Genomic DNA, 26,372 nt, shown 5'->3' with positions numbered 1-26,372 from the left:
GTGGGAATCTGTGATTATTTGAGTTTGAATATGAATAAAAAAAAGAGAAGGAAAGAGTGTCTGTTTACATTTTTTGACCTTTTCCCTATACGGTTTTCATATTTAAAATACTGTTGACATGTTTTGTGCTCAGAACATCTTTATTAAGTTAGGGAATATAATTTGGAATATTGTATTAAAAATAGTTAAGCAAGATGCTATTTTGCCAGCCATATTTGTGTAGTTAATGGGGGTGAGAACTACTACTTGCTTTTATCTCAGTATTATTCTCTCATATAGAAAAATTATGTGTATTTTAAAGCCTTTTTGTTTTAAAATAATAAAACCATTTCTTTTTGAATTAAGAAGTAATAGATACCTGCTGATAAAATATGGAAAAATTCAGAAATAGAAAACATTTAAACGAAAGTCCCTATGATGCTCTTCACTGACAGCTTAATTTTTTCCCCATGTTTGAATGCTGACCTTAACTAGAGATACCTGCTCATAAAACAGTGCCTTGTAATACTCAGTATTTTGTTACATACTTTATATACTTAATATTTAGACCCTTTCCATGTTAATGCAAGGCCACAAAATCTCTTATCCCAGCTCTTTGGGACAGATATAATGTGGAATTGAAGCGTTTTCAGATTTTTAAAAGTTAAGTAATATTACAAGGGATAGAATTTGAGGATTGAGGCAGCATTCTATAATCAAATAACATATATATCTGTAACAAATGTATGAGTGTTTGATCGTGTCGGTTAGGTTCAGGTTGACTATCAAATGAATTGCAGACATTACTTTTTAAAGCTTTTTAGGTTTCAGAATTATGCTTGAAGGATTGTAGACCTATGCAGACTGGCTTGTATCATCTGTCTGTTGACTGGCCAGTTAATCAGTCTGCCTGCTTGCCTACCTACCTACCTATTAATTTATTATTTATTTAGTTAGTTTAAAACTAGAGATGGGTATGATGAATGTCATTCAGTCTCAGAATTATCAACTATGGCCAATTTTGTTTGGACTGTCCACTCTTTAAGTGCCGTCTGCCTTTTATTCCCTACTTCATGATAATTTTAAAGCAAGTGCTAGATACCCTATGATCTAAACTGTAAACATCTCAAAATATATCATTAGAAAATAGAGTCACATATAAAAAACATAATGGCATTTTCATTACTTTAAGTTCAGTTCAGTCGCTCAGTCGTGTCCGACTCTTTGCGACCCCATGAACCATGGCACGCCAGGCCTCCCTGTCCATCACCAACTCCTGGAGTTTATCCAAACTCATGTCCATCAAGTAGGTGATGCCATCCAACCATCTCATCCTCTGTCGTGCCCTTCTCCTCCTGCCCTCAGTCTTTCCCAGCATCAGGGTCTTTTCAAATGAGTCAGCTCTTCGCATCGGGTGGCCAAAGTATTGGAGTTTCAACTTCAACATCAGTCCTTCCAATGAACACCCAGGACTGATCTCCTTTAGAATGGATGGGTTGGATCTCCTTGCAGTCCAAGGGGACTCTCAAGAGTCTCCTCCAACACCACAGTTCAAAAGCCTCAATTCTTCGGTGCTCAGCTTTCTTTATAGTCCAACTCTCACATCCATACATGACTACTGGAAAAACTATAGCCTTGACTAGACAGACCTTTGTTGGCAAAGTGATGTCTCTGCTTTTTAATATGCTGTCTAGGTTGGTCATATCTTTCTTTCCAAGGAGTAAGCATCTTTTAATTTCATGGCTGCAATCACCATCTGCACTGATTTTGGAGCCCAGAAAAATAAAGTCAGCCACTGTTTCCACTGTTTCCCCATCTATTTGCCATGAAGTGATGGGACCAGATGCCATGATGTTAGTTTTCTGAACGTTGAGCTTGAAGCCAACTTTTTCACTCTTCTCTTTCACTTTCATCGAGAGGCTCTTTAGTTATCCTTTTTTAAATTAAGAAACATTAATATCAAAGCATGTTAATCTTTAGATTTGTTTCCGAGCAAATAAGGGCATATGACTTTATTTTTAGTCTATAAGTTTGCTGTGCCTCTTTTTTTTTTTCTTTTTTCCCCTACACATTTATTAAAATTTTACCACAGTCTGGACTTTTCTGACTGCATCCTTGGTGTATTGTCTAGAGGTTTCCTTTGTTACTTATTTTCCCTGTAAATTGCTAGTTAGATCTAGAGGGCTGTTCAAATTCAAGTATGGCTTGGGGACCAGGAGGATAGGTAAGGCAAGAATAATTTATATGTATTATTATGTATTTCCATCAGGAGACATAATATTTGGTTCTCTCTTTGTGATGTGAGCAATCATTAATAATCATTGTCTGAAGCCATCGGTTCTTTAGGATTAGCAAGTAGTCTTATTTTATAATTCCTCCTTAATTTATTATCTGAAATAGCTCCATAAAGAGGAATCACACCTCATCAGTTATTTGATTACCTTGATGTACAGTCTGTGATACGAATTATCTGGAGTCGGTACCTAAAAAATCACCCAGCTGTGGGTAACAGTATAATGTTGCTGACACCATACTAGTTGAGTAGCACGGAAGTACAATGGAGAAATCAACCATCTTAGTGACCATTATACAGACCCTTCCCTAGTCTGAGGAAATTTACTATTGCAGGATTTGCTGCTATATAAAATTCGTTCATGCAGCATAAATAGTGCGCTTATTCTGTTCAGTTTCATTTCTGGATTCCCTGTCAATTTTTATAATACTTGTATAGTTGATAACCATATAACTGTATTAACCATGGTTAATAACGAGGAGAATAGGGCCTTTGGTTATTTCTGCCCCCCCAACCCCCACAATATACACAGTTTTGTAGTTTTTTTGCCTTTTTTTTTTTTCAGTCAAGCAGTAGAGAAGGTTTAGAATAGAAAAGAAGCTACAACTCTTGTGAATTTCTTTGCTAGTTTTCCATTCCGTATCTCACAGATGAATGTGGAGTATGGGGGTTATATCCATTGTACTTGGTACAACAAATTCCCATAAAGCATAAAGGGAATAGGGAGTTTATTTTCGTCAATAGTGGCTCCAGAGTCTTTTCATGGGAGAAACTGATGAAAAGTAATTTGGTGTGTGTGGGGGCGTGTGGTTCTTGTTGACATACTGCCTGAGGTACTGCCAGTTTTAAATACTGATTTTTGCTTGTGAAATATGCTAACTTTCATCGTTACTAAATTCAGTAAACACATGTTCTTGGAGGGACACAGTAAGTATTGCTTAACTGATTTCCTCTAACCAATGTAAAAGTTTCTTTTAATTAAATGGCAAATTATTTTGGTAAATATGTAAAGCTGATTTAAAAATGGAGAAAATATCCTTTAACTTAATGGAAATCACCTATTAGAAAATGAGATGGGTCTAGTGGATTAAATTGTAATGTCTAAATGCTTTAAAAATATTTTTCTTTGCTTTCAATTAACATCATAATTTGACAAGTCAATATTTCCTAATTATTAATTTTTGTTTTCTTGCAGGGGCCACATTATCTTAGTTCCGGAATTTAGCCTTCCTCTGGAATACTACCTAATCCCCTTCCTTATCATAGTGGGCATCTGTCTCATCTTGATAGTCATTTTCATGGTAGGTAAATTAATTTTAAATACTTAAAAAAATAATATGAATGGCTCTAAAACACATTGTACTGAGAGAGGCTGTACATAGAAGAGTACATGTTGTATGAGTCCATTTACGTGACTCATTCTGGAAAAGGCAGAAATAATCTGGGTTGAAAAAAAACAGAACAGTGATTTCTTTGGGGGGATAGGTGCGGGGAGGAAAGGAGGTGAGAGATTTACTCAGAAGAGTATGAGGGAATTTCCTGGAGAGTGAGAATCATGTTGTCTATCTTGTTTAGGTTGCACAATGTCTGATTCACCAAATTGCATACTTAAACTTTGTGCATTTCATTGTATGTAAAGTTTACCTAAAAATAAAAAAGAGCTATAAAAAATACTAATTTCTAAGTAATGAGTTTACATGCTGAACTATTTGAGGGGAAGTATATTGATATTTGTAACTTACTTTGAAATGCATTGTAAAAAATAAAGAGAAAAAATGTATTGATGGGTAAATAGTGGGATAAATAGATATGTGATTAAAAAATATAGTAAAATGTTAATTGTAGAATCTAGGTAGGAGATATATACATTTTATTATAAAAATTCTTTTAACTCTTCTCTAATTTGAAATTTTTCATATTAAAATGTAAATAAAGAATACTGTGAGGCCTCAAGGTTAAAAGGGTGACACATTGTTTCCAAAACAGTGGTTATTAAGTATGATCCCAGGACTCTTGGTGGGTCTGCAAGGTCAAAATTATTTCCGTAATGATACTAAGTTATGATTTGCCTTTGAGACTCTCATTCTCTTTTAGAGGATGGTTTACAGATGGTTTATAGAAGAGGTTTCTAGAGGCTACATGGTCTGAGATATCAAAACAAATTGAATGCAGAAGCGCATGTGAGAATCTCTCTGTATTCTATTAAGATAGATATTAAAAGAGATTTACAAAAATATAAAACAATCCCACTATTGTCCCTAACCTTTTTATTTTTCATAAAGAATATTTATAGTAACATCCAATGAGTTTATTGTTGTATTGAATTAATAGAGTAAAGATTAAACACTGTCTTTGTAATAGTCTTCCTATGATGTGGTATTTCTTTTAATTTGTTGGTTTTTCATATCCATCAGTTTAATCATTTTTTTCTGTAAACATTTAGTATGTCTTTTGTTAGATTTTTTAAAATCGTATTTTCTAATTAGATATTACTGAGGTATAGGAATGTTATTGATATGTTAAAATAAACTTTTAATTTTGTAATAATAAGATTCACAGAAGAATTGCAAAGAAGAGAGTTCCTGTGCATTCCTCATTTGGTTGTCCCCATTGTTAACATTTTACTTTACCATGATACATTTGTCAAAACTAAGAAACTAACACAGTTAACGTTACTGTTACTGAAGTCCACACTGGATAGATTTTACATTTTTCCATTAATGCTTTCTTTCTGTTCCAGGACCCAGTCCAGATTACCACATTGTTTTGTTATCATGTATTCCCAATCTCCTCTGACCTGTGACAGTTTCTTAATCTCTCCTTGTTTTTGAGGAGTCCTGGCCAGGTATCCTGTAGAATGTTCCTCAATCTGATATTTTTCTTATGATTAGAATGGATTGGTTATAGGTTTTTATAAAGAGTATCAGCAAAGCAAATTGCCCTTCTTATCCTAACATGTCAGCCAAGGGTACATGATACTCGCATGACATCACTGATGATGTTAACCTTCATCCCTTAGTTTAGGTAATGTTTGCCAGCTTTTTCCACTATGAAGTTAATATTTTTTTCTCTTGCTCTATTCTATTCTTCCTTTGGAAGTGAGGCACTAAGTATAGCCAGTCTTAAAAGTGGGGAGGGGCAGGAATTAAGCTCCACTTCTTGAAGGGAGGGAAGTATCTACATACATTATTTAGAATTCTTTTGTAAGGAAGATTTGTCTATTTTTGGCATTTATTTGTTCAGTCACATTTATATTGGTATGTGCTCTGTATATTTCTTTTATACTTTGGGTAATAATCCAATACTACATTATTTTTGTTGTTTAATTGTTTGAGCTTTGGTCATTGGGAGCTCTGCAGCCTGGGTCTTGGGTCTCTTTGATTTGGCCCATCCTTGTTTCATAAGTATATTTCTTTAGTGTTTGGTCCTATAAGAAACTCCAGACTCATCATTTCTTTTTCTTGCGCTAGCCCTAAAATCAGACATTTCCCCCAAGGAGCCCTGGATTTGTTTTGTTTTGTTTTGCTTTTTTTAATTGAAGATTAGTATTCAAGAAACCACTATTTGGACAGTGGACAATTATTGATTTTTATATATTAATTTTATCTCTACAGACTTACTGAATTCTCCTATTCTGGTAATTTGACTTTTTTTATTCTCTTGGGTTTTCATTGTATAAGGAAATATGGAAAGTTAGAACAACAGAAAGTATCCTTGGCAAATTAGAAGTAAATCTTTAAGCCAATAAAGATTACTGACTAAAAACTTAAATGAAAACATTGTGTAGTGAATTATTAGAAGCCTTCCCATGAATGTTAAAAACAACAAAAAACGATGCCTATTGTACTTCCTGTTTAACGTTGTGCTATATTTTCTGGTAAGACAAAAAAAGTATAAGAATTAGAAATAAGGAAACAAAATTTTTCTTTGCCTTTTTTCCTTTTTAAATAGAGAATGGGTGATGCCTTATATGTCTTTTTTTCTATCATGATGATCATTGTTTTTTCTTTTACTCTGTTCTTATGTTGGATTACATGAATTTGTTTTGTAAATTCTAAAAACCCTTGTATCTTATGTACACTCTTTTGACTAATATATAAATTTTGCCTTTGCATATTGGGTTATCAAATTTCCAATATGGATCAGCCAGTTATACACTTTGGACATAGGTGCAAAAATCCTAAATACTAGCAACCTGAATGTCCAGGTAAGAGAAATTTAGTTTTATGGGACTAGAGTAATCTTGACATCAAAACTAGATAATCCCTTGAGCACTGCTGGTGGGAATGTTAAATGGAGCTATCGCTATAGAAAACAGTACAGCAAAAAAAATTTACTATATGATCTAATTCCAGCTTTGGATATGTACTCAAAAGAATTTAAAGCTGGAAGTTAGATATTTGCACGCTTATGTTCGTCACAGCATTATTTCAATAGCCAAAGGTGAAAGTAACCCAATTATCCATTGATGGATGAATAGATAGACAAAATGTGGTATATACATGTGATGGAATACTGTTCAGCCTTAAAAAGGAAGGAAATTCTGACAGATGCTACAAAATTGATGAATCTTTAAGACATGTTAAGTGAAATAAGCAAGTGCTAAAGGACAAATGCTGTGTGATTCTATTAATGTGTGGTACCTGGAGTAGTGAGATCCAGAGACAGAAAATAGAATGATGGTTGCCAAGGGCTATGGAGAGGGGAGGTTGGGCAATTACTGGTTAATGTGTACAGAGTTCCAGTTTTGGGAAACGTAAAGAGTTTGGTGGATGGATGGTGGTGATGGTAGCACAACAATGTACTTAATGCCATAGAACTGTATACTTAAAAATGGTTAAGATAGTAAATTTTATGTTTTGTATATTTTGCCATAATTTAAAATAACTAGATAAGATAAAGCTAGTCCCATAAAACTAAAGCTTTCTTTTATTTTCTATTTTCTAATTTTTTTTTTTTTTAATAAAATTGGGATTGTCTTTTTCCTGGAAGTTTTGGTGAAGGTTGCCTGTAAAATTATCTAAATCTGCTGTTTTTTTCTTTTTTCCCCCACAGTTACATGGGTATATAAATGGTTGTCTTCTTCTTTATACCAAATTATATTTCTAAGAAATTTTCTGTTTTGTCTGTTTTCAAGTATTGTATAAAGTGATTTATAACATCTGTATACTCCTGTAGCAACTTAAAGAGAATTCCTACTATATGTGGGGTGAGTTCTGGTTTATTCATATCCACCCATGCCTTGCACAGTGTTGTCAGAAGTTTGTCTTTGTCTTTTAGAGGACTGGATTTTGCAATTTTCTTTTTCCCTTCCATTCAACAAATGGTTGTTCTGCACCTCCACACCTAGCCACTGCTCTAGGGTCTGAAGTTTCCTCGGTGAACAAAATAGGTAAAAATCCCTGATCTCAAGCAGCTTACATTCCAGTGGGACATGTATTCTAATGTCTTTACTCTTCTTTTTAATCCAGGTGGTGAAGGGGCATGCTAATTGTTGTTAAAATGTATAAACCTTCCCCATGTATGTGAAAAGCATTGTAGGGTGTAAAATTTTATATATGTCCATTAACTTGAGCTTGTGTATTTGTCTTGTCTAGTCTATTTCTATCTTTTTTTTTTTTTAGTATTTTGAAGCGAGTTTGAGATATACTCCACATAACATAAAATTGACCCATTTAAATCATACAGTTCAGTGGTTTTAGTATATTCACAGAACTGAGCAACTACCGTGTGCAATAATCATTGCAGTTGTCTATAGATTTCTGCACTCCTCTGCCTTCTGAAGAAGTGCTATGTAATAAAATGGTATTGTGAGTCACAGTTATTGTAATTTAAAAATTTTTTGATAGCCAGATTAAAAAAGGTAAAAGGAAATATTTCTGTGAGATTAACTTAATATTGTATTTATTTAACTTGGTAAATCCAAAATGTATTTCAACATTCAGCTAATAAATAGTTATAAAATATATCCTACATCCTTTTTATACTAAGTCTTTGCAATGTGGTATATATTTTATGCTTTCACAGTAAATCTCAATTGAGATTAGCCACATTTCAAGTACTCAGTGGCTGCCTGTAAACAGTGGTTGCCATAATGGGCATCTTGGGTCTGTGGTCTTTACTTTTTTTTTTGGTTTGCTTTACCTAAAAATTACCAAGCTTATGAATTTATGTATTCTTCCACAATTTTGTCATTTTCTAGGTGAAGTATCCTTTTTATCATTGTGATAACTATTTCCTAATGATGATTTTTATCTTATATCCTAGTTGATAAACCAAATTTTACTTGATATTATCATAACTGTCTACCCCTGTATTTTTTACTTTTATTTTAGTCTTAATGTGTCATTAAGTTTTAATCTCGTACCTTGTAAATAGCATATGGTTGGAATATTTTCTTTATCCAATATGATACACTTTAAATTTTAAAACTGGTGAATTGTATCCATTTCAGTTCAGGTCAGTTCAGTCGCTCAGTCGTGTCCAACTGTTTGTGACCCCATGAACTGCAGCACGCCAGGCCTCCCTGTCCATCATCAACTTTCGGAGTCCACCCAAACCCATGTCCATCGAGTTGGTGATACCATCCAACCATCTCATCCTCTGTCATCCCCTCCTCCTCCTGCCCTCAATCTTTCCCAGCATTAGGGTCTTTTCAAATGAGTCAGCTCTTCGCATCAAGTGGCCAAAGGATTGGAGTTTCAGCTTCAACATTAGTCCTTCCAAAGAACACCCAGGACTGCTCTCCTTTAGGATGGACTGGTTGGATCTCCTTGCAGTCCAAGGGACTCTCAAGAGTCTTCTCCAGCACCACAGTTCAAAAGCCTCAATTCTTCGGTGCTCAGCTTTCTTTATAGTCCAACTCTCACATCCATACATGACCACTGGGAAAACCATAGCCTTGACTAGATGGACCTTTGCTGCCAAAGTAATGTCTCTGCTTTTTAATATGCTGTCTAGGTTGGTCATAACTTTCCTTCCAAGGAGTAAGCGTCTTTAATTTCACGGTTGCAATCACCATTTGCAGTGATTTTGGAGCCTAGAAAAATAAAGTCTAACACTGTGTCCACTGTTTCCCCATCTATTTGCCATGAAGTGATGGGACCAGATGCCATGATCTTCGTTTTCTGAATGTTGAGCTTTAAGCCAACTTTTTCACTCTCCTCTTTCACTTTCATCAAGAGGTTCTTTAGTTCTTCTTCACTTTCTGCCATAAGGGTTGTGTCATCTGCATATCTGAGGTTATTGATATTTCTCCTGGCAATCTTGATTCCAGCTTGTGTTTCTTCCAGTCCAGCATTTCTCTTGATGTACTCTGCATATAAGTTAAATAAGCAGGGTGACAATATACAGCCTTGACATACTCCTTTTCCTGTTTGGAACCAGTCTGTTGTTCCATGTCCAGTTCTAACTGTTGCTTCCTGACCTGCATACAGATTTCTCAAGAGGCAGGTTAGGTGGTCTGGTATTCCCATCTCTTTCAGAATTTTCCACAGTTTATTGTGATTCACAGTCAAAGGCTTTGGCATAGTCAATAAAATAGAAATAGATGTTTTTCTGGAACTCTCTTGCTTTTTCCATGATCCAGCGGATGTTGGCAATTTGATCTCTGGTTCCTCTGCCTTTTCTAAAACCAGCTTGAACATCGGGAAGTTCAGAGTTCACGTATTGCTGTGATTTCAACTGACTTCTGTTGTTGACTTTTTATTCTATTTTTTTCTACTGTGCAGATTTGGATTACCCAACTTTTTTTCCTCTTTATCCCTCTCCATTTTCCTGCTAGTTTGAAAGCGTATATTGTTATTCTTGTAGTAGTTACTACTAAATTTTTAAAATAAACCTGTACTGAAATATGATTAATATATTAATAAACTGAACATACTTAATTGTACAGTGTGGTAAATTTTGATATACGTATATGGATATGTGTGAAACCATATGATTAAAATAATGAAATATCAACTCACTCAAAAAGTTTCCTTATACTCTAATCACTTTCTTTTTACCCCTTCCAAATTTCTCCTTCATTTCTTCCCTTCCCACCATCCCTGGGCAATCACAGATTGGCTTTTGGTCACTAAAATTAATTTGCATTTTCTACCAATTTGTATACAGGGACTCATAAATTATGTACTCTTTTGTGTCTGCCTTCTTTCTCTCAGAATACTTATTTTGGGACTCATAAATGTTATTGAATATGTTGATATTCCTTACTTTTTATTGACAAGTTATATTCTGTTGTATGACTGTACTGCAGTTTTGTTTATTCACTTACCTGCTGATGAATATTTGGGTTGTTTGTAGTGTGGGGCTATTAAATAAAGCTGACATAGACTTTTTGGTACCTTTGTGTAAAAGTTGTTTTATGGATATACACCTTCATTTCTTTTGGAAAAATATAAGTAGGAGTGGGATGATTAGGTCATTTTGTAAATATGTAGTTAAATTTATAAGAAATCACCAAACTATTTTCCAAAATGGTTGTACAATTTTACAGTCCTTCCAGTAGTGTATCAGCATGCCAGCCCTTCTGCTTGCCTGCCGACACTTGGTATAGTCAGTCTTTTTCATTTTAATAGGTATATAGTATGTATATATATATAATATAGTATGTATATATATAATATAGCAGTGTTTGTGATTTTGAATTTTAATTTTTATCTTGACTAATTATGTTGAACATCTTTTCAAGTGCTTATTTGCCATCTGTATATTTTCAGCAGTGAAGTGTTTATTCAAATATTTTACCTATTTTCTGTTGGGTTGATTGTGTCTTATTATTGGGCTTCCCTGGTGGCTCAGAGGTTAAAGCGTCTGCCCGTGATGCAGGAGACCCAGGTTCAGTCGCTGGGTAGGGAAGATCCCCTGGAGAAGGAAGTGGCAACCCACTCCAGTACTCGTGCCTGGAGAATCCCATGGACCGAGGAGCCTGGTAGGCTACCGTCCATGGGGTCGCAAAGAGTCGGACACGACTGAGCAACTTCACTTTCACTTTCTGCACTTTTCTTATTATTGTGTTTTGAATTCTTTATATATTCTGGATAGAAATCCCTTGTGAGACATGCAATTTGCAGATATTTTTCCCAGTCTGTGACTTGTCTTTTATCTTTAAACAGAATCTTTTGAGGATGGAAGTCATTGACGTAGACAGAAGTCTACCGTTGTAGTCAAATCTGTCGAAAGTTTCTTTTGTGAATGTTGTTTTTGGCATTTGGTTCTGACCCCATGTATTTATTTTTATTCTTGTAAGCTTAGCAGTTTATATTTTAAAATGTTTTGTATATTTTTATCTAATATTTCTATATATTTATAATACAGGTCATCTGTATTTGTTCTGTCCATTTTGCTACTAGAACCACTGAAAGTGCAGTTTAATGCCTGTTACGTTTGAAATTTTTATTAGTTTGTAACTTATAGAAATTTCAACTCTCCCATTTTTGATTTAGTGAAGTCTTTGTAACCTAAAGTCTACCATTTATATTTTTGCAAACAAATAGTTACATGTTGTTTATAATGTTTCTGTCAGAGTGAAGTAAAGATAATTTAGGTCAGTGAATAAAAATTCAAAGATAATTTATGGGCTAACCACTAATAATAAAGATAGAGCTATAGTGTTAGACCCATGCTCCTCCCCAGCTCTGTCAGTACTGGTGATGTGACATTAAATTTTTTGTCTTTCTGCCCCTCTATTTCCTCATATACAATACTCATTATAAAATTTGAAAATTTTATTAGTTTGTAACTTATAGAAATTTCAACCCTCCAGTTGACAAATTTCAATAGTTTGTCAGTACATCTAATCATAGATATTTTAGCTAATAAACCTTGTGATTAGGGTTCAAATAAATTGATTTGTAGCAGCTATCTAGAAACTTAAAAGACATTTATTATTTTAATAATCATTTTCTATCTGCATGTTTAATATCTGATTCCCTTTATGTTCATCTTTTATTTTTAGATCACAAAATTTGTCCAGGATAGGCATAGAGCTAGAAGAAACCGACTTCGTAAAGATCAACTTAAGAAACTCCCTGTACATAAATTCAAAAAAGGTAAGTGATTATTTTCTAAATAACCATTAGTTTATTTAATAATACATGGTGATCATACTTTAATACTACCTGCTGAGTCCTTGCTGTACCCTATGCCTAATTCTCAGTTAGTAATTAATGAGTGAATGTAGAAGGTGGTCTTTTGCTGTGGTTTATCCTGGTAAAGGCAGGAACAGTCGGGGCAGGGGTGGGTACACGGTCTTCAGAGATTTTAAAAACAATAATGAAACTGACCAAAATGCTTTTTATTATCCCCATGTGCCAGAAGTTCAAAACATCAGTGGATAAAAAATTTCTCTGCACCAGGTGGTCTGCTCCTATTGATCCTCCTCCTCCTCTCCTCCCTACATTACTGTGTTAACATTGTGTTAACTAAACACATATAGTGTTGGTTTAACTAAACACAATAGGGTAGCTGTTATGTATCAATGTATTTTAAATGTATCATCTCATTTTAATTTCCATATTCCTATGAAATGGGTACCATAATAGTTATTGTATATGAGGAAATAGAGGGTCAGAAAGGCAAAAAATTTAATGTCACCTCGCCAGTACTGGTAGAGCTGGGCAGGGGTCTAACACTCTAGCTAATGTAGTTTCTCCTGCTTAAGCTTAGTGAGCTTTCAATGTGGGTACATGCTTATTAAATCTTTTTGGCCAGTAGTTCCCTAGAATGTTCAATTTCTATGCCAGTAAAAATGTTCTGTTTTTTAATTCAGTAGAGAAAATGCATAGAGGGTGGAAAGGAGAAAAAGAGAAGGCATTAATAATTCTGTCAAGTATACTTCAATTAAAAAAATTAGTTCTGTAAAATTTTAATTTTTCCAAGTAATAAACTATTCAAAAAACCTACCAAATATAATCACCATCACTTTATGAATATAAAGTTTAGCAACAAAAAAAATAGGAAAATCACATGTTAAATAAATATCAACATTTATAAAAATGCAGTGTACTGTCATTATACAGTGTGGATTAATTAAAAGTTATTCATAGGCCAATTTGAGGACTGGCTTTAGGAATCACTTTTTAAGGCTCCATTTTGTGTGTTTATTTTGTTTTCTAAAACGAGGGGGAGAGGAGGGAGAGGAAAAAAAGAATGATGTTGCTATTGTCCTAGGCTAAAAAAGAGCATCCATAGTTGGCTTTTCTTCTGAGTAAGATACGTAGCCATTGTAGGATTTTGAGCAGAGAAAAAATAAGATCTAAATTAAAAGTTAAGTGGATCTTCCTTGTTGCTGTGTTAAGAATAGGATGTAGAGGGTCAGAGGTGTGAGTGGAGAGAACAAATAGGAGGCTGTTGCAGTAATCCCAAGTGAAAGATGAATGTGCCTTGAGTGGTAGCAGTAGAGGAGATGAATATATTTGTAAAATGGAATTACTGGATTTGTTGATGGACTAGATGTGGGGAGAGGAAACAAGGACAACTCCAGATTTTTTGGTTTCAGCAGCTGAAGGAGGCATTGCCTTAAAGAAATAAGGATGGTTAATAAATGGTGGCACAGGTTTGGGGAGAAAACTTGAGAAATCAGTTTTGGATATGTGGAATCTCAGATGTCTGTTAGACGTTTGAATGAATCAGGACTTTCATTCCTCAACTGGAAGTATTGGTATAAATATGTATTTAAATCATGAGACTGATGATATTACCAAGAGAAAGAGTATAAATGGGCAGAAGAATACCAAAGACATTTTGGGGCAGCCTAACACTGAGTAAGGAAGAAGTGGAATCAGCGGTGGAGACCAAGAAGGAGTGACCATTATACAGGGGAAAATCAGAAAGTAGTGGTTTACCAGAAACCAAGTGATACCAGTCTCTAAAGAGCAAAGAGTGATTGATAACCTGTGTCACATGTTCCTGATAGATAGATGAGAACTGATCGATTATTGATTATCATCATGTGCAGTTTTGACAGAGTGATCAGTCCAAAAACCTGATTGTGGTGGATTTGAAAATGGAAGGAGAGGAATACTAACTATAGACAACTTTTTCAAGAAATTTAACTATAAAGGAGAGCAAAGAAATGGTGTAGCAGCTGGTAGGGGCAATTTCACTGAGAAGTAATAGCATATTTGCTGAAGAAAATTGATGATGTAGGGGATAGATGGGAGAATTGCTATAATATATGTCTTTGTGAAGGCAGGAAGGCATGGGATCTGGTGTACAAATAGGTGAATTGGCCTTAGATAGCTGGATGGAGAGCTAAGCTAAGGGAAAGTAGAATATGTGGGCCCCAAATCCTGGCAGTGTTTATGGTGGTCAGAAGCATTCTTTACTTCCATGGCTCTCAGTGAAGTAGGAAACAGAATCATCAACCAAAAGATAGGATAGGGGAGGAGATGTTGGAGCTTTAAGGACAGAAAGTGAAAGTGAAGTGAAGTCACTCAGTCGTGTCCGACTCTTTGTGACCCCATGGACTGTAGCCTACCAAGCTTCTCTGTCCATGGGATCCTCCAGGCAAGAATCCTGGAGTGGGTTGCCATTTCCTTCTCCAGGGTATCTTCCCAACCCAGGGATCAAACCCGGGTTTCTTGCATTGGAGGCAGACGCCTTACCCTGTGAGCCACCAGGGAATCCACAGAAAGGACAGAAAGGTATGGTATATTATTCTAGGAGAGTAGATGGGCAGATGGAATAGGGAAATATGATTGCCTGGGAACCTGAACCTCCCTTTCAAGTTCATAGTTATGAACCAATCAGCATAACTGTATTTTTCTGTAGCCATGTTCATCTTTATGGAGTGGTGTTTATCCTTACTATACCTTCACATTTTTTAGAAATGTGAAGTATAATGTGTATACAGAAAAGTATATAAGACATTTTACTGAAACTATCCAGTTCAAGAAACAGAACCTTATTAGTATCGCAGAAAATACTGTGTCCCCTTCTAGGCTATAATCCTTTCCTCCTCACTGGAAGTAATCACCATGCTGGCTTATGCTAATCATTTCATTGCTTTTCTCTTAAGTTTTATCACCTATGTATGGATTCCAAAACAATATGATACAATTTTTCCTATTTTCGAATTGTATTCTTTGGTCCTTCTTCTTTTATTAACATTTTTTGCATGCAATTAACCCACTTTATTGCTTGTATGTGTAGTTCATTCAGTGTCATTTCATTGTGTAAGTATATTGTATATCCATTTTACTATTAATAGACAATTGGGTTTTTGTTTTTATTTTTTATTGAAGTACTGTTGATATACAATGTTCAATCCCCTGTTTGGGGGGATCTTTACAGACCATACTTTTAAGAACATTCTTGTACATATATCCTGATATATATAAGCATGGATTTCTTTATAGAGTACATACCTAGAAGTAGATTAGCTGGCTCATAGGATATACATATCTTCTATTTTATTGGATAATACCAAATCTGTTTCAGAGTGATGATGTTAACAGTTTATATTCCCATCAGTATGTATAGTTCCTCTTACCTCACATCTGAACCAATATTTTGCACTGACAGACTTTTAATTTTAGCCAATCCAATGGGTTTATAAAGATAGCTCATAGTGGTTTTAATTTACATTTCCCTCATCAGTGAAGTGCCTATTTTATTTACTAGTTAGATTTTCACTTCCGTGAAGCACCTTTCATGTGATTTTCCTGTTGGGTTGTCCTCCCCTGCTTTTTACATGTAGGAGGAATTCTTCACATATTTGCACAACAATCGCCATCCCCCCACCTCACCCCAAGAGTTGTGGGTGTGTTTGTGAATCAGTTCGTCACTGATTTTATGTGTCCTAACTGTCTTCTGGTTTCGTTGCTTATTTTTTCCCACAGGACCAAAGTTCTTTTATGGTAGCGTTTTGCATGTTTTAAAAGAACTTCTTCCATACTCTAAGATCATGTGGATATTATATTATCTTCTGAAAGCTTTATAATTTTGCCTTTCATGTTTGGACACGTAGTCTGTCTAAATTGATTCTGTAAAATGAGGGCCCAATTTGTCTTCAGTTTGATATTTGGTATAAGGATATACAATTGTCCCAGAGCTATTAAACATACACTGTTCGTAGTGTCGGTCAACTGTGACACAATCAAGTGTCCACGCATGTGAGTTTGTTTCTGGACTTCTCTTAGTCTTCTTCTTATCTCAGTTATTGTAGATTTATAGTAAGTCTTGATATTCTGTTCGAGTTAGTCCTTTTGCCTTGCTCTTCAATAATTTTTTAGCTATTCTTGACACTTTGCATTTCCATGTAAATCAGCCTGTCAAGATCACCCTACCTCCAAACATATATATATATACACACACACACACACATACAGTTATTGTATTTTTTGCAATAAAATATACATAACAGAAAAGTTACCATTTTAGCCATTTTCAAGTGTAAAGTTCAGTGACGTAAGCTATATTTACATGTGCAGTCATCACCACCATCCATCTCCAGAACTTTTCCATCATCCCAAATGGAAACTCTGCACCCAGTAAACAGTAACTCTCCATTGCCCCCTTAACCAGTCCATGGCAACTACCATTATGCTTTCTATCTCTGTGAATTTGGCTATTCTAGTCATGTAGTGAAGTTTAAGTTGCTCAGTTGTGTCCAACTCTTTGTGACCTCATAGTCCATGGAATTCTCCAGGCCAGAATACTGGAGCGGGTAGCCTTTCCCTTCTCCAGGGGATCTTCCCAACCCAGGGATCAAACCCAGGCCTCCCTCATTGCAGGCGGATTCTTTACCAGTTGAACCACAAGGGAAACGCTCTAGTCTTTTAAGTAGAATAATAAGTAACTGGCTTGCTTGACTTGGCATAATGTCCTCAAGGTTTATCCATGCTGTAGGTTCATCCATGTTGTAGTATATGTCAGAATCTCTTGCCTTTTTAAGGTTGAGTAGTATTCATAATATTCTATGTATATACCACATACTGTTTATCCGTTCATGTGTTGATAGATACGTAGGTGCTATAAACATAGAGGGACATCTGTCAGTCTCTGCTTTCAGTTCTTTTGGGTGTATATCCAGAAATGAAATTGCTGGATTAAATGGTAATGCTCTGTTGAATTTTTTGAGGAAAGCTATACTATTTTCTATAATGACTGTATCATTTTACATTCCCACCAGCACTGCACAAGGCTCCCAGTTTTTTTACATCCTTGCTAACACTGTCATTTTCTGTTTTTGTTTTTTGATAGTAGTCATCCTAATGGATGTGACATGGTACTTCATTGTAGTTTAGCCTTGCCTTTCCCTGATGATTAGTGATGTTAAGTATGTTATCATGTGCTTACTGTTATTTGTCTGTCTTCTTTGGAGAAATTTCTGTTCAAGTTCTTGGTCCTATTGTATTCATCTTTAACCTTTTGGGAAATAACTTCAAACTTAGAAAAACTTTCCTTCAAAGTTTAAAAACTTTTGTTCTGAGAAAGACTGTTAAGAGGACAAAAAAACTTTGCATGATTTCTCCAAAACCACTCATATACCTTTTATTGAGATTCACCTATTACTTACAGTATTAGTTTCCATAAGGTTGCCATAATAAAGTATCACAAACTAAGTAGCTTAAAAAAAGGATAATTTATTTTCTCACAGTGTTAGAAGCTAGAATTCCGAAATCAAGGTGTTGGCAATCAAGGTGTTATTTTTCTTCCTAATCTGAGGAAGGATTCTTCCTTGTCCTTTCCTTGTTTCTGATGTTTGCTGGCAGTTCTTGGCTTTCCTTGACTTATGACAGCAGAATTCTAATCTCTTGCCTCCATCTTCACATGGCTTTTCCTTGTGTATGTGTGTGTGTGTGTGTTTATGTGTGTCTGTGTCTGAATTTCCATTTCTTATAACAACACCCAAATCCAGTAAAACTTCATCTTGACTTGATTACATCTGGAAAGAAATTATATCCAAGTGAGATAACATCTACATGTTCTGAGTGGACATGAGGTTTTGGCTGCAACCTATTGCTTTACCATTTTTGCTCTCCTTCTTTATATATGTATGTAAAATTTTCATTGGAATAATTTGAGAGTAAGTTATATACATCATGACCCTTTGTGTCTAAATATTTTCATGTGGATTCTTAAGAATAAGGAGATTCTTTCGTGGTACTGCATTTAAGTCACCAACGATAGGATATTTGTTGATGGGCTATTTTAATCTAATTCATTGTTCTTTTTCTAGTTTAGTTGTTTGTTCCAGTAGGTTCCTTTATAACAGTAGTATCCAGGCTGGTATCCTTTATTGCTTGTAGTTCTGTTTCTTTGGTTTTCTTTAATTTGGACTTCTTCTTTAGCTTTTGTCTTATATGACGTTGACATTTAGAGTAACACAGTGTCCTGGCTTTGTTAAAAATATACTTTCATTTTTTAATTAATGGATGGAGGAGCCTGGTAGGTTGCAGTCCATAGGATTTTCCAGGCAAAAGTACTGGAGTGGGGTGCCACTGCCTTCTCCTAACAGTCCTACTATTTGTCAAAATTTTGTAGCCAAGGCTTTACATCCAATGTGACAGCAGTTCCTTCATGCATATACCATTAATAATATACTATAATTACAAAAAGGAGAAATGATATTTTTGACACTGAATGGCCATGATATTCTTTAGATTCCAGAGAAAACTGATTAAAATAAAATCTTTTTTGAAATTGCAAAACCGGTTCTTCTTACACATGTAGTTAGAAAAAGGTTAACTTGTTAAAATACTTTTTTTGGAGCTCCAATTCTGCCTAGGAAACAAAAACAGGCCTAAGGAAAACCTAAAGTTAACTCTTATCATGTCCTTGGGATACACAGCCCACTCTATCTAGGACTCCAGCCATAAACAAGTTGGTGGAACTCAGGGAAAAAAATTTTTTTTTTAATTTCAAGCAGAAAACTATGCCTGTCTATCTAAAATTATCTGTGTCTCAATATATGTCTTTGTTTTTGGATAATATGAAGTTAATAAGCTCTATTTAAATTCAGCTTCACATGAACTGAAAAATATTCAATATTTATTTATTCAGTGTTTATTTAAATATAAATATAATTTATATAATTTAAATGTAATTATTTGCTAATCTAATTAAGTCATCAACAGTTATGTAACATTTTTTTTATGCCTAGGTTTAAGGTAAACTAAATTTGTCAACAAAAAGGTAACTCTTAATATATATATATAAATATATAAATGAGATGAAAACTTTTAGATAAACTCTATTAAAAATAATTATATTTTTAATATAATAATTATAATCTAAAATAATCTCAGGATTGGGGTAACTTAAATTTCTAGAGTTATACTAAACTAAATAATAAAAGTTTATTAAATAGCTAGGTCATTTCCAAATAAAATAAGATTTTAAAACATTGATTACTGAACCTTAACTTCCTTTTACAGAAAACTAGAGAGATTTTAAACTATTAATGAATATATAATGTATAATATATTTATATATATAAATAATATGATATAATAAATATATTCACCAATCTATAAAATGCTAATATACAAGACACTTCATAGTTGCTAAAGAAAAGTAAAAAATATATTTTTAATAAAAAGATATAAGAAATGGCAAATAAAATGATGAATACAAAAATATAAAAAAGATTTATGACAAACTAAAGAGGATTTTATGGCAAATGGATGTAACTCATTGCCCTGAACTTTCTTCCTCTTCCTTGTTACATGTCTCAATCGATACAAATTCTTCTTTATATGGGCCACACCTCTCCAAGGTCAAACTACATGACATGTTATAACCCACCTGATAGCTTAGTTTACAATAATGAGAACACCTAATTCTATAAAAACAGACAATGGCCCTGCCTATATTTCTAAACAATTCAAACAATTTTTACATTCATTCTCTATTTAAACAAATTACAAACATTCCTTATAATCCACAAACACAAGACATAATTAAACAAACACATTACACACTAAAACTACAAATAAAAAATTAAGTAAGGGGAAATACACAGGAACACTTTTATCTTCCTTATCCAGAGCAAACTTCACTAGATTCTAACGCAATATATTCTTTAAGCCTATAACTATTGTTAATATAGCTTTATTTCTGTTTCCAGCCTGTAAGATTCTTAAAATAACATCAACTTCAGTGCCTATTTCACAATACAAAACAAAAACAACATAAAAAGACACCATTTGCCAAATAAGTTATTTGTTTCTAAGAGTATCAAAAGTGCAAAATATTCACCTTCTTTTCAGGTCTGTCTTGAAAATATAATCATCTTCCTTAACACACTGAACAGAGAGATTCAGCAGCTACCAGGCTGCATTTCGTTTCTGGGGACAAGGTCAGGTATTTGGATGTGGGCAGCGTTTCATTTGTCAAGTTGTTCTGCATCAGCTTTTCAATAATTTCACTTAGGAAAAATGTTTGAGTGTTTGCTCCTAATCCTTTGCCCCAAATAACACAAACCACTTAAAATATAGTTAGATCCCATTTCTTTTTATATCAGGAAAAAATGTATGTACTAAATGAGGAGGAAATCAACCTGTTAATTCAAAGCCCCAGCCAAATACCAGTCCCCAAACAGATCTCTAGATGATTTTTTTTTGGACTGAAATATTTCCTAGGAATGTTTTCATTCTTACCGCTTTCCTTTCTTTCTTTAACTATTGTTAATATAGCTTTATTTGTTTTAAAATTTTTAAAACTTACCGCAAGGAGATATTTTGACAAAAGCAGAAAAACATTTAGAGACATTGAAGGACACCTCCCTTCCTTTGCCCATTTGGTATCAAGATAGGTTAACTAATCAATGGAAATCTAAGAAATTAATCTTACAGGGAAAAGGGTATGCTTCTGTTTCTCCAGATGGATCCAATGAACTCACATGGCTTCCTCTTCGGAAGATTCAACCTAAGGGGGCCCCCAACATTCAAACTAGAGATGAAACAACAAAAACCCCAGGATGAAGAAATTCCAGTACAAGCCATGGCAGCTTTAAAAATTTCCAAAAAACACCACACTTGACATCATCAACCTTATGATCTCCCTACTTGGGGACAGATAAAAATCCTTACTAATCAAGCTGAAAATCTGATTTCACAACAGGGAATGCCTCAGAATCCTGAAAATATTTTTTTCTTTTTTCACTATGCTTGCTTTGCTTGCTTTTACTTCCCCAGCTCAAGCTGACTTGATTGATCATGCTTATTGGGCTTATATACCTAACCTCCCCCCCTTTTTATTGTAGGGTATAAAATGGACAGATGTAGGACCATTTGTATCCACTAATGACTCAACACATATGCCCCCTCCTTGGAACTTGGAGGGGCCCTCTTATCCTGAGAAAAAAGGAAAACTAATTAATATTTCTCTAGGCTTTGAAATCCTTCCTTTATTCATTGGCCCAACAAAATTATATATTAATGTTAGTCGACAAACATGGGCTTTTGTCCTGCTTCCGAAAGAGGACTTTAGGACGCTGCTTGGATTATTTACTGCCCTTACTTTGTCCTTGAACCATGTTTATACTACTGAAACTTTAAGGAAAGAACAAAGAACATTACGCAAAGGGTTTACTAATAAGAACTTTAAATATATTCCTGTTCATTGGGACAAATGTCAGGCCAAGTCAGGAAAATTAATGTTTATGGCTAATCATACAGTTGTCGATTGGGGACCCCATGGTATGTGGTTATCTAACTGCTCAGATGATATTGACAGCACTGTGTGTGATTATGTTACTCGAGTAGCATGGAAGGTTACTAGTACTGCAGTGGAGCATTACCATGACAGAGGACTTCTTGGGTGGCTTGATGGTGGAATGGCCCCCCCTCGTCCTCTGATCGTCCTTGATAAACAGATTGGGCCTAAACAATAGGACATCTGGAAACTTGCTGTGAACACCGAAGAACTTAGGACTTGGACTGGACATTTCACAGGGACCAATCATAGTCATAGAAACTATTTCTTTTGTTATAATCAATCATATTTCATACAAACTTGTGTTCCACTTCCTTTTGTTATAGCTATAGGAAATTTATAATTCACTAAGACTTTACGTTCTGTACTTGCATAAATTATAAATTATATACTTGTCTTAACTCCTCTATTTCCTTGAGAAATGACTCTCTTTTGATTCTTCGATCTCATCATAATCTGTGGTTACCAATAAATCTCTAGCAGCCCTGGGAAGAAGGTCCCATGGCTGGACTTGCTTCCTAGTTACTTACTAAAATTGTTCTGATGATCTAGACTATTCATTGGATGGCTGATTTGTGGCGTTTTGGGATTAATAGCTGTTTGCACCACTGCTGCCATCACTGGCGTTACTTTACAAACCTCAATTCAAACACATAATTTTATCCAAAATTGGACTAAAGATGCTCATACTATGTGGCCACTTAGGCTCAGATAGATGAAGATATTCAAGATGAAATACAGGAACTAAAAACAGCCATCAAATGGGTTGGAGATCAATTAATAGATGTACAAAAATAGGTGATGCTAAAATGTGATTGGAATTCTACTCAATTTTGTGTTACTCCTGTTCATTTCAATAATAGTGCCTACAACTGGGAACAAATCAAATTTCATTTACAAAACGTACGTGACAATGCCTCTCTGAATGTACAATTATTACAAAAAGAAATTTTTGAAACATTTTTTAAAAATCTGTCTTCTTCTACTAATTTGAAAACTAGCTGAACAACTAGCTGATCAATTATCTGGGCTAGACCCACGCAGATGGTTTCAAAGCATTACTCACAGCATCGGGTCTGGAACTGTAATTTTGGTGATTGTCTTGACAGTTATATTTGTCATCTACCATTGCCTTCATGCAAAGATTGTTAAAACTAAACAGAACTCTTTACAAATTTTAAATAAATAAGGAGGAATTGTCGGGGAGTGTTTAACAGGAGGATTCGTACGTGCTGTTTCTCACAAGTCCTTTGTTTCTTTGGAAGCGGAGCAGCATGCTGAGGTCATTGTGTGAGACAGGCTTGAATCTCCTTTGGTAAACATTCTTTTTACGACAGAACTGCTTAGTCTCCACCCCCTTTCTTGAGATATGGATTGTCCCCTGACCTTGTGACCATTATTAATCCCTTGTTCCTAATGGTTGCTGTATGTTTGGTTTTCTGATCTTCATCATTGTAAGAAACTTCTTGTACCACAGCCTATATATACTCACAGAAAAATCATTAAAGCACCTTTGTCCCATCAGAGCTTGGATCCCCGTGTCTTTCTTTCTCTCTTTCTTTTTTCTTTCTCTTTCTTTCTCTCTCTCCCTCTCTCTCTCTGGCTAATTCTCTGGAGCGTAGAAACCTGTTGTGCTCACTCTCCTACCCGGGCTTCTAAGACCCTCTCGAGAAGGCTCCCTTTGCCTTCACCCCCTCAAGAGGGCGCCCGGTGCCTTTGTGAACGATGCAAGCCCTGTGTCAAGGGCTTTATTGGTTCTCTGCGTAAAGCAGGGACTATAAGCCTCTTTCTCTCTTTCACTTTCTTATCATTGACTCCGGACCACCAAGTTCCAGTCCATTAAAGGACCCCAACAGAGGTTAAAGAGTCTGTCTCTACTGCGGGAGACCTGGGTTCGATCCCTGGGTCAGGAAGATCCCCTGGAGAAGGAAATGGCAACCCACTCCAGGATTCTTGCCTGGAGAATCCCATGGACGGAGGAGCCTGGTGGGCTACAGTCCATGGGGTTGCAAAGAGTCGGACACGACTGAGCAACTTAACAGTATTGTAGCTAGTCTAACAGGTATGTAGTGGTATCTCATACATATATTGTTGAGCAGCTTTTATGTGCTTATTTGTACTTGCCATCTGTATATCTTCTTTGATGAGATCTTTTAGTCATTTTTTAATTGGGTTTTATACCTGACTGAATGTTTGTGTTCTTCCACAATTCATGTTAAAGCCACAATACCCAGTGTGATGATATCTGGAGGTAGGGCCTTTGGGAAGTGATTAGGTCATGAGGGTGAAGCCATCATGAATAGGAGTAAGTGCTTTCATACTTGAAGAGACACAGGAGAAATGGTATCTCTTTCACCTGAGGATACAGCAAGAGGGCAGCCATCTGCAAATCAGAAAGAGGGTGATCACCAGAACAAAACTGGCCAGCCTCTTAATCTTGGATTTCCTAGCCTTCAGAACTATGCGAAGTAAATGTTGTTTAGACCACCCAGTCTGTGGTTTGTTACAGCAGCCCAAATTGACCAAGACAGGTTGTTTTCTTATTTGGGTTTTAAGAGTTCTTCGTACATTTCATATAACAAGCCTTTACAAACATTTTTGCCCAGGGTGTGACTTGTCTCTTCACTCTAACAGTGTCTTCGTCAAAGAAGAAGTTTTTAATTTTGATGACGTCTCTCCTGTCGGTTTTTTTCTTTCATAGTTCATTCTTTTGGTGTTGTACCTAAAAACTCACTGTCAAATTCAAGGTCAGCTAGATTTTCTGTGTAATCCTCTACAAATTTTACAGTTTTGCCTTTTCTGTTTAGGTCTGTGCTCCATTTTTAGTTAATTTTGGGGACTGGTATAACATCTGTGTCCAGATTCTTTTTTTTAACAAATCTTTTTATTCTGGTAAAGTATGTATATAATATAAAATATGTCATTTTAACCATCTTTAAGGGTACAGTTCAGTGGTTTTAATTATATTCACAGTGTTTCTGCAGCTGTCACCACTATCTATTTCTAAAATTTTCTCATCGCTCTAGAAACTCTGTACCTCTTGAACAACTACTTCCTATTCCTGCCTCCCAACAGTCTCTGGTAACCTCTAATCTACTTTCTGTCACTGTGGATTTGCCTATTCTAAATATTTCATATACGTGGAATCATACAGTATTTGTCCTTTTGTATCTGGCTTATCTTATTTAGTATAATGTTTTAAGGATTATTCATGGTGTAGGATATATCAGAACTTCATTGCCTTTTATCACTTCAGTCATTTAGTTATGTCCAACTCTTTGTGACCCCATGGACTGACTGCAGCATGCCAGGCTTCCCTGTCCACCAACTCCCAGAATTTGCTCAGACTCAGGTCCATTGAGTCAGTGGTGCCATCCAACCATCTCATCCTCTGTCATCCCCTTCTTCTGCCTTCAATCTTCCCCAGCATCAGGGTCTTTTCCAGTGAGTCAGGTCTTCACATCAGGTGGCCATAGTACTGGAGCTTCAACTTCAGCATTAGTCCTTCCAATGAATACTCAGGACTGATCTCCTTTAGAATTGACTGGTTTGATCTCCTTGCAGTCTAAGGGACTCTCGAGAGTCTTCTCCAACACCACAGTTCAAAAGCATCAGTTCTTTGGCAATCAGCTTTCTTTATGGTCCAACTCTCATATCCGTACATGACTACTGGAAAAACCATAGCTTTGACTAGACGGACATTTGTCGGCAAAGTAATGTCTCTGCTTTTTCATATGCTGTCTAGGTGATCATAGATTTTCTTCCAAGGAGCAGTAATATTCCTTTCCATAATAACGTGGTGTGTTTTTACAACATTTTGTATATCCCTTTATCTGCTAATGAATACCTGAGTTAACATCCACCTTTTTGCTCTTGTGAATAACACTGAAAATTGATGTAAAAGTATATTTGAGTTCCTGCATTCAGAGAGTTGGACTGTGAAGAAGGCTGAGCGCCGAAGAATTGATGCTTTTGAACTGTGGTGTTGGAGAAGACTCTTGAGAGTCCCTTGGCTGCAAGGAGATCCAACCAGTCCATTCTGAAGGAGATCAACCCTGGGATTTCTTTGGAAGGAATGATGCTAAAGCTGAAGCTCCAGTACTTTGGCCACCTCATGCGAAGAGTTGACTCATTGGAAAAGACTCTGATGCTGGGAGGGATTGGGGGCAGGAGGAGAAGGGGACGACAGAGGATGAGATGGCTGGACGGCATCATGGACTCAATGGACGTGAGTCTGAGTGAACTCCGGGAGATGGTGATGGAGGCCTGGCGTGCTGCGATTCATGGGGTTGCAAAGAGTCGGATACAACTGAGCGACTGAACTGATCTGAACTGAACTGAAGAGAAGTATTGCTGGGTCATGTGGCAGTTCTGTTTAACTTCTTGAGAAAGTGCTGCACTGTCTTCCAAAGCTACTGCACTGTTTTACATTCCC

General features: G+C 35.6%; 1 protein-coding gene across 1 annotated transcript in view; it reads left to right on the top strand.

Annotated features, from left to right (window-relative positions):
* The window catches only part of RNF13 (ring finger protein 13), a 122,739-nt gene that overhangs the window by 74,720 nt on the left and 21,647 nt on the right, over positions 1–26,372 (top strand). Inside the window, exons 7-8 of the mRNA XM_052638958.1 lie at positions 3,468–3,573; positions 12,231–12,324. Of these exons, the coding sequence (XP_052494918.1) occupies positions 3,468–3,573; positions 12,231–12,324 (200 nt within the window). The remainder of the gene's footprint in view (positions 1–3,467; positions 3,574–12,230; positions 12,325–26,372) is intronic.

Source organism: Budorcas taxicolor, chromosome 1 (genome assembly GCF_023091745.1).
Source record: "Budorcas taxicolor isolate Tak-1 chromosome 1, Takin1.1, whole genome shotgun sequence".
NCBI lineage: Eukaryota > Metazoa > Chordata > Mammalia > Artiodactyla > Bovidae > Budorcas > Budorcas taxicolor.
Note: the sequence above shows the minus strand (reverse complement) of the source record. Positions and strands in the feature narration are given on the sequence as shown.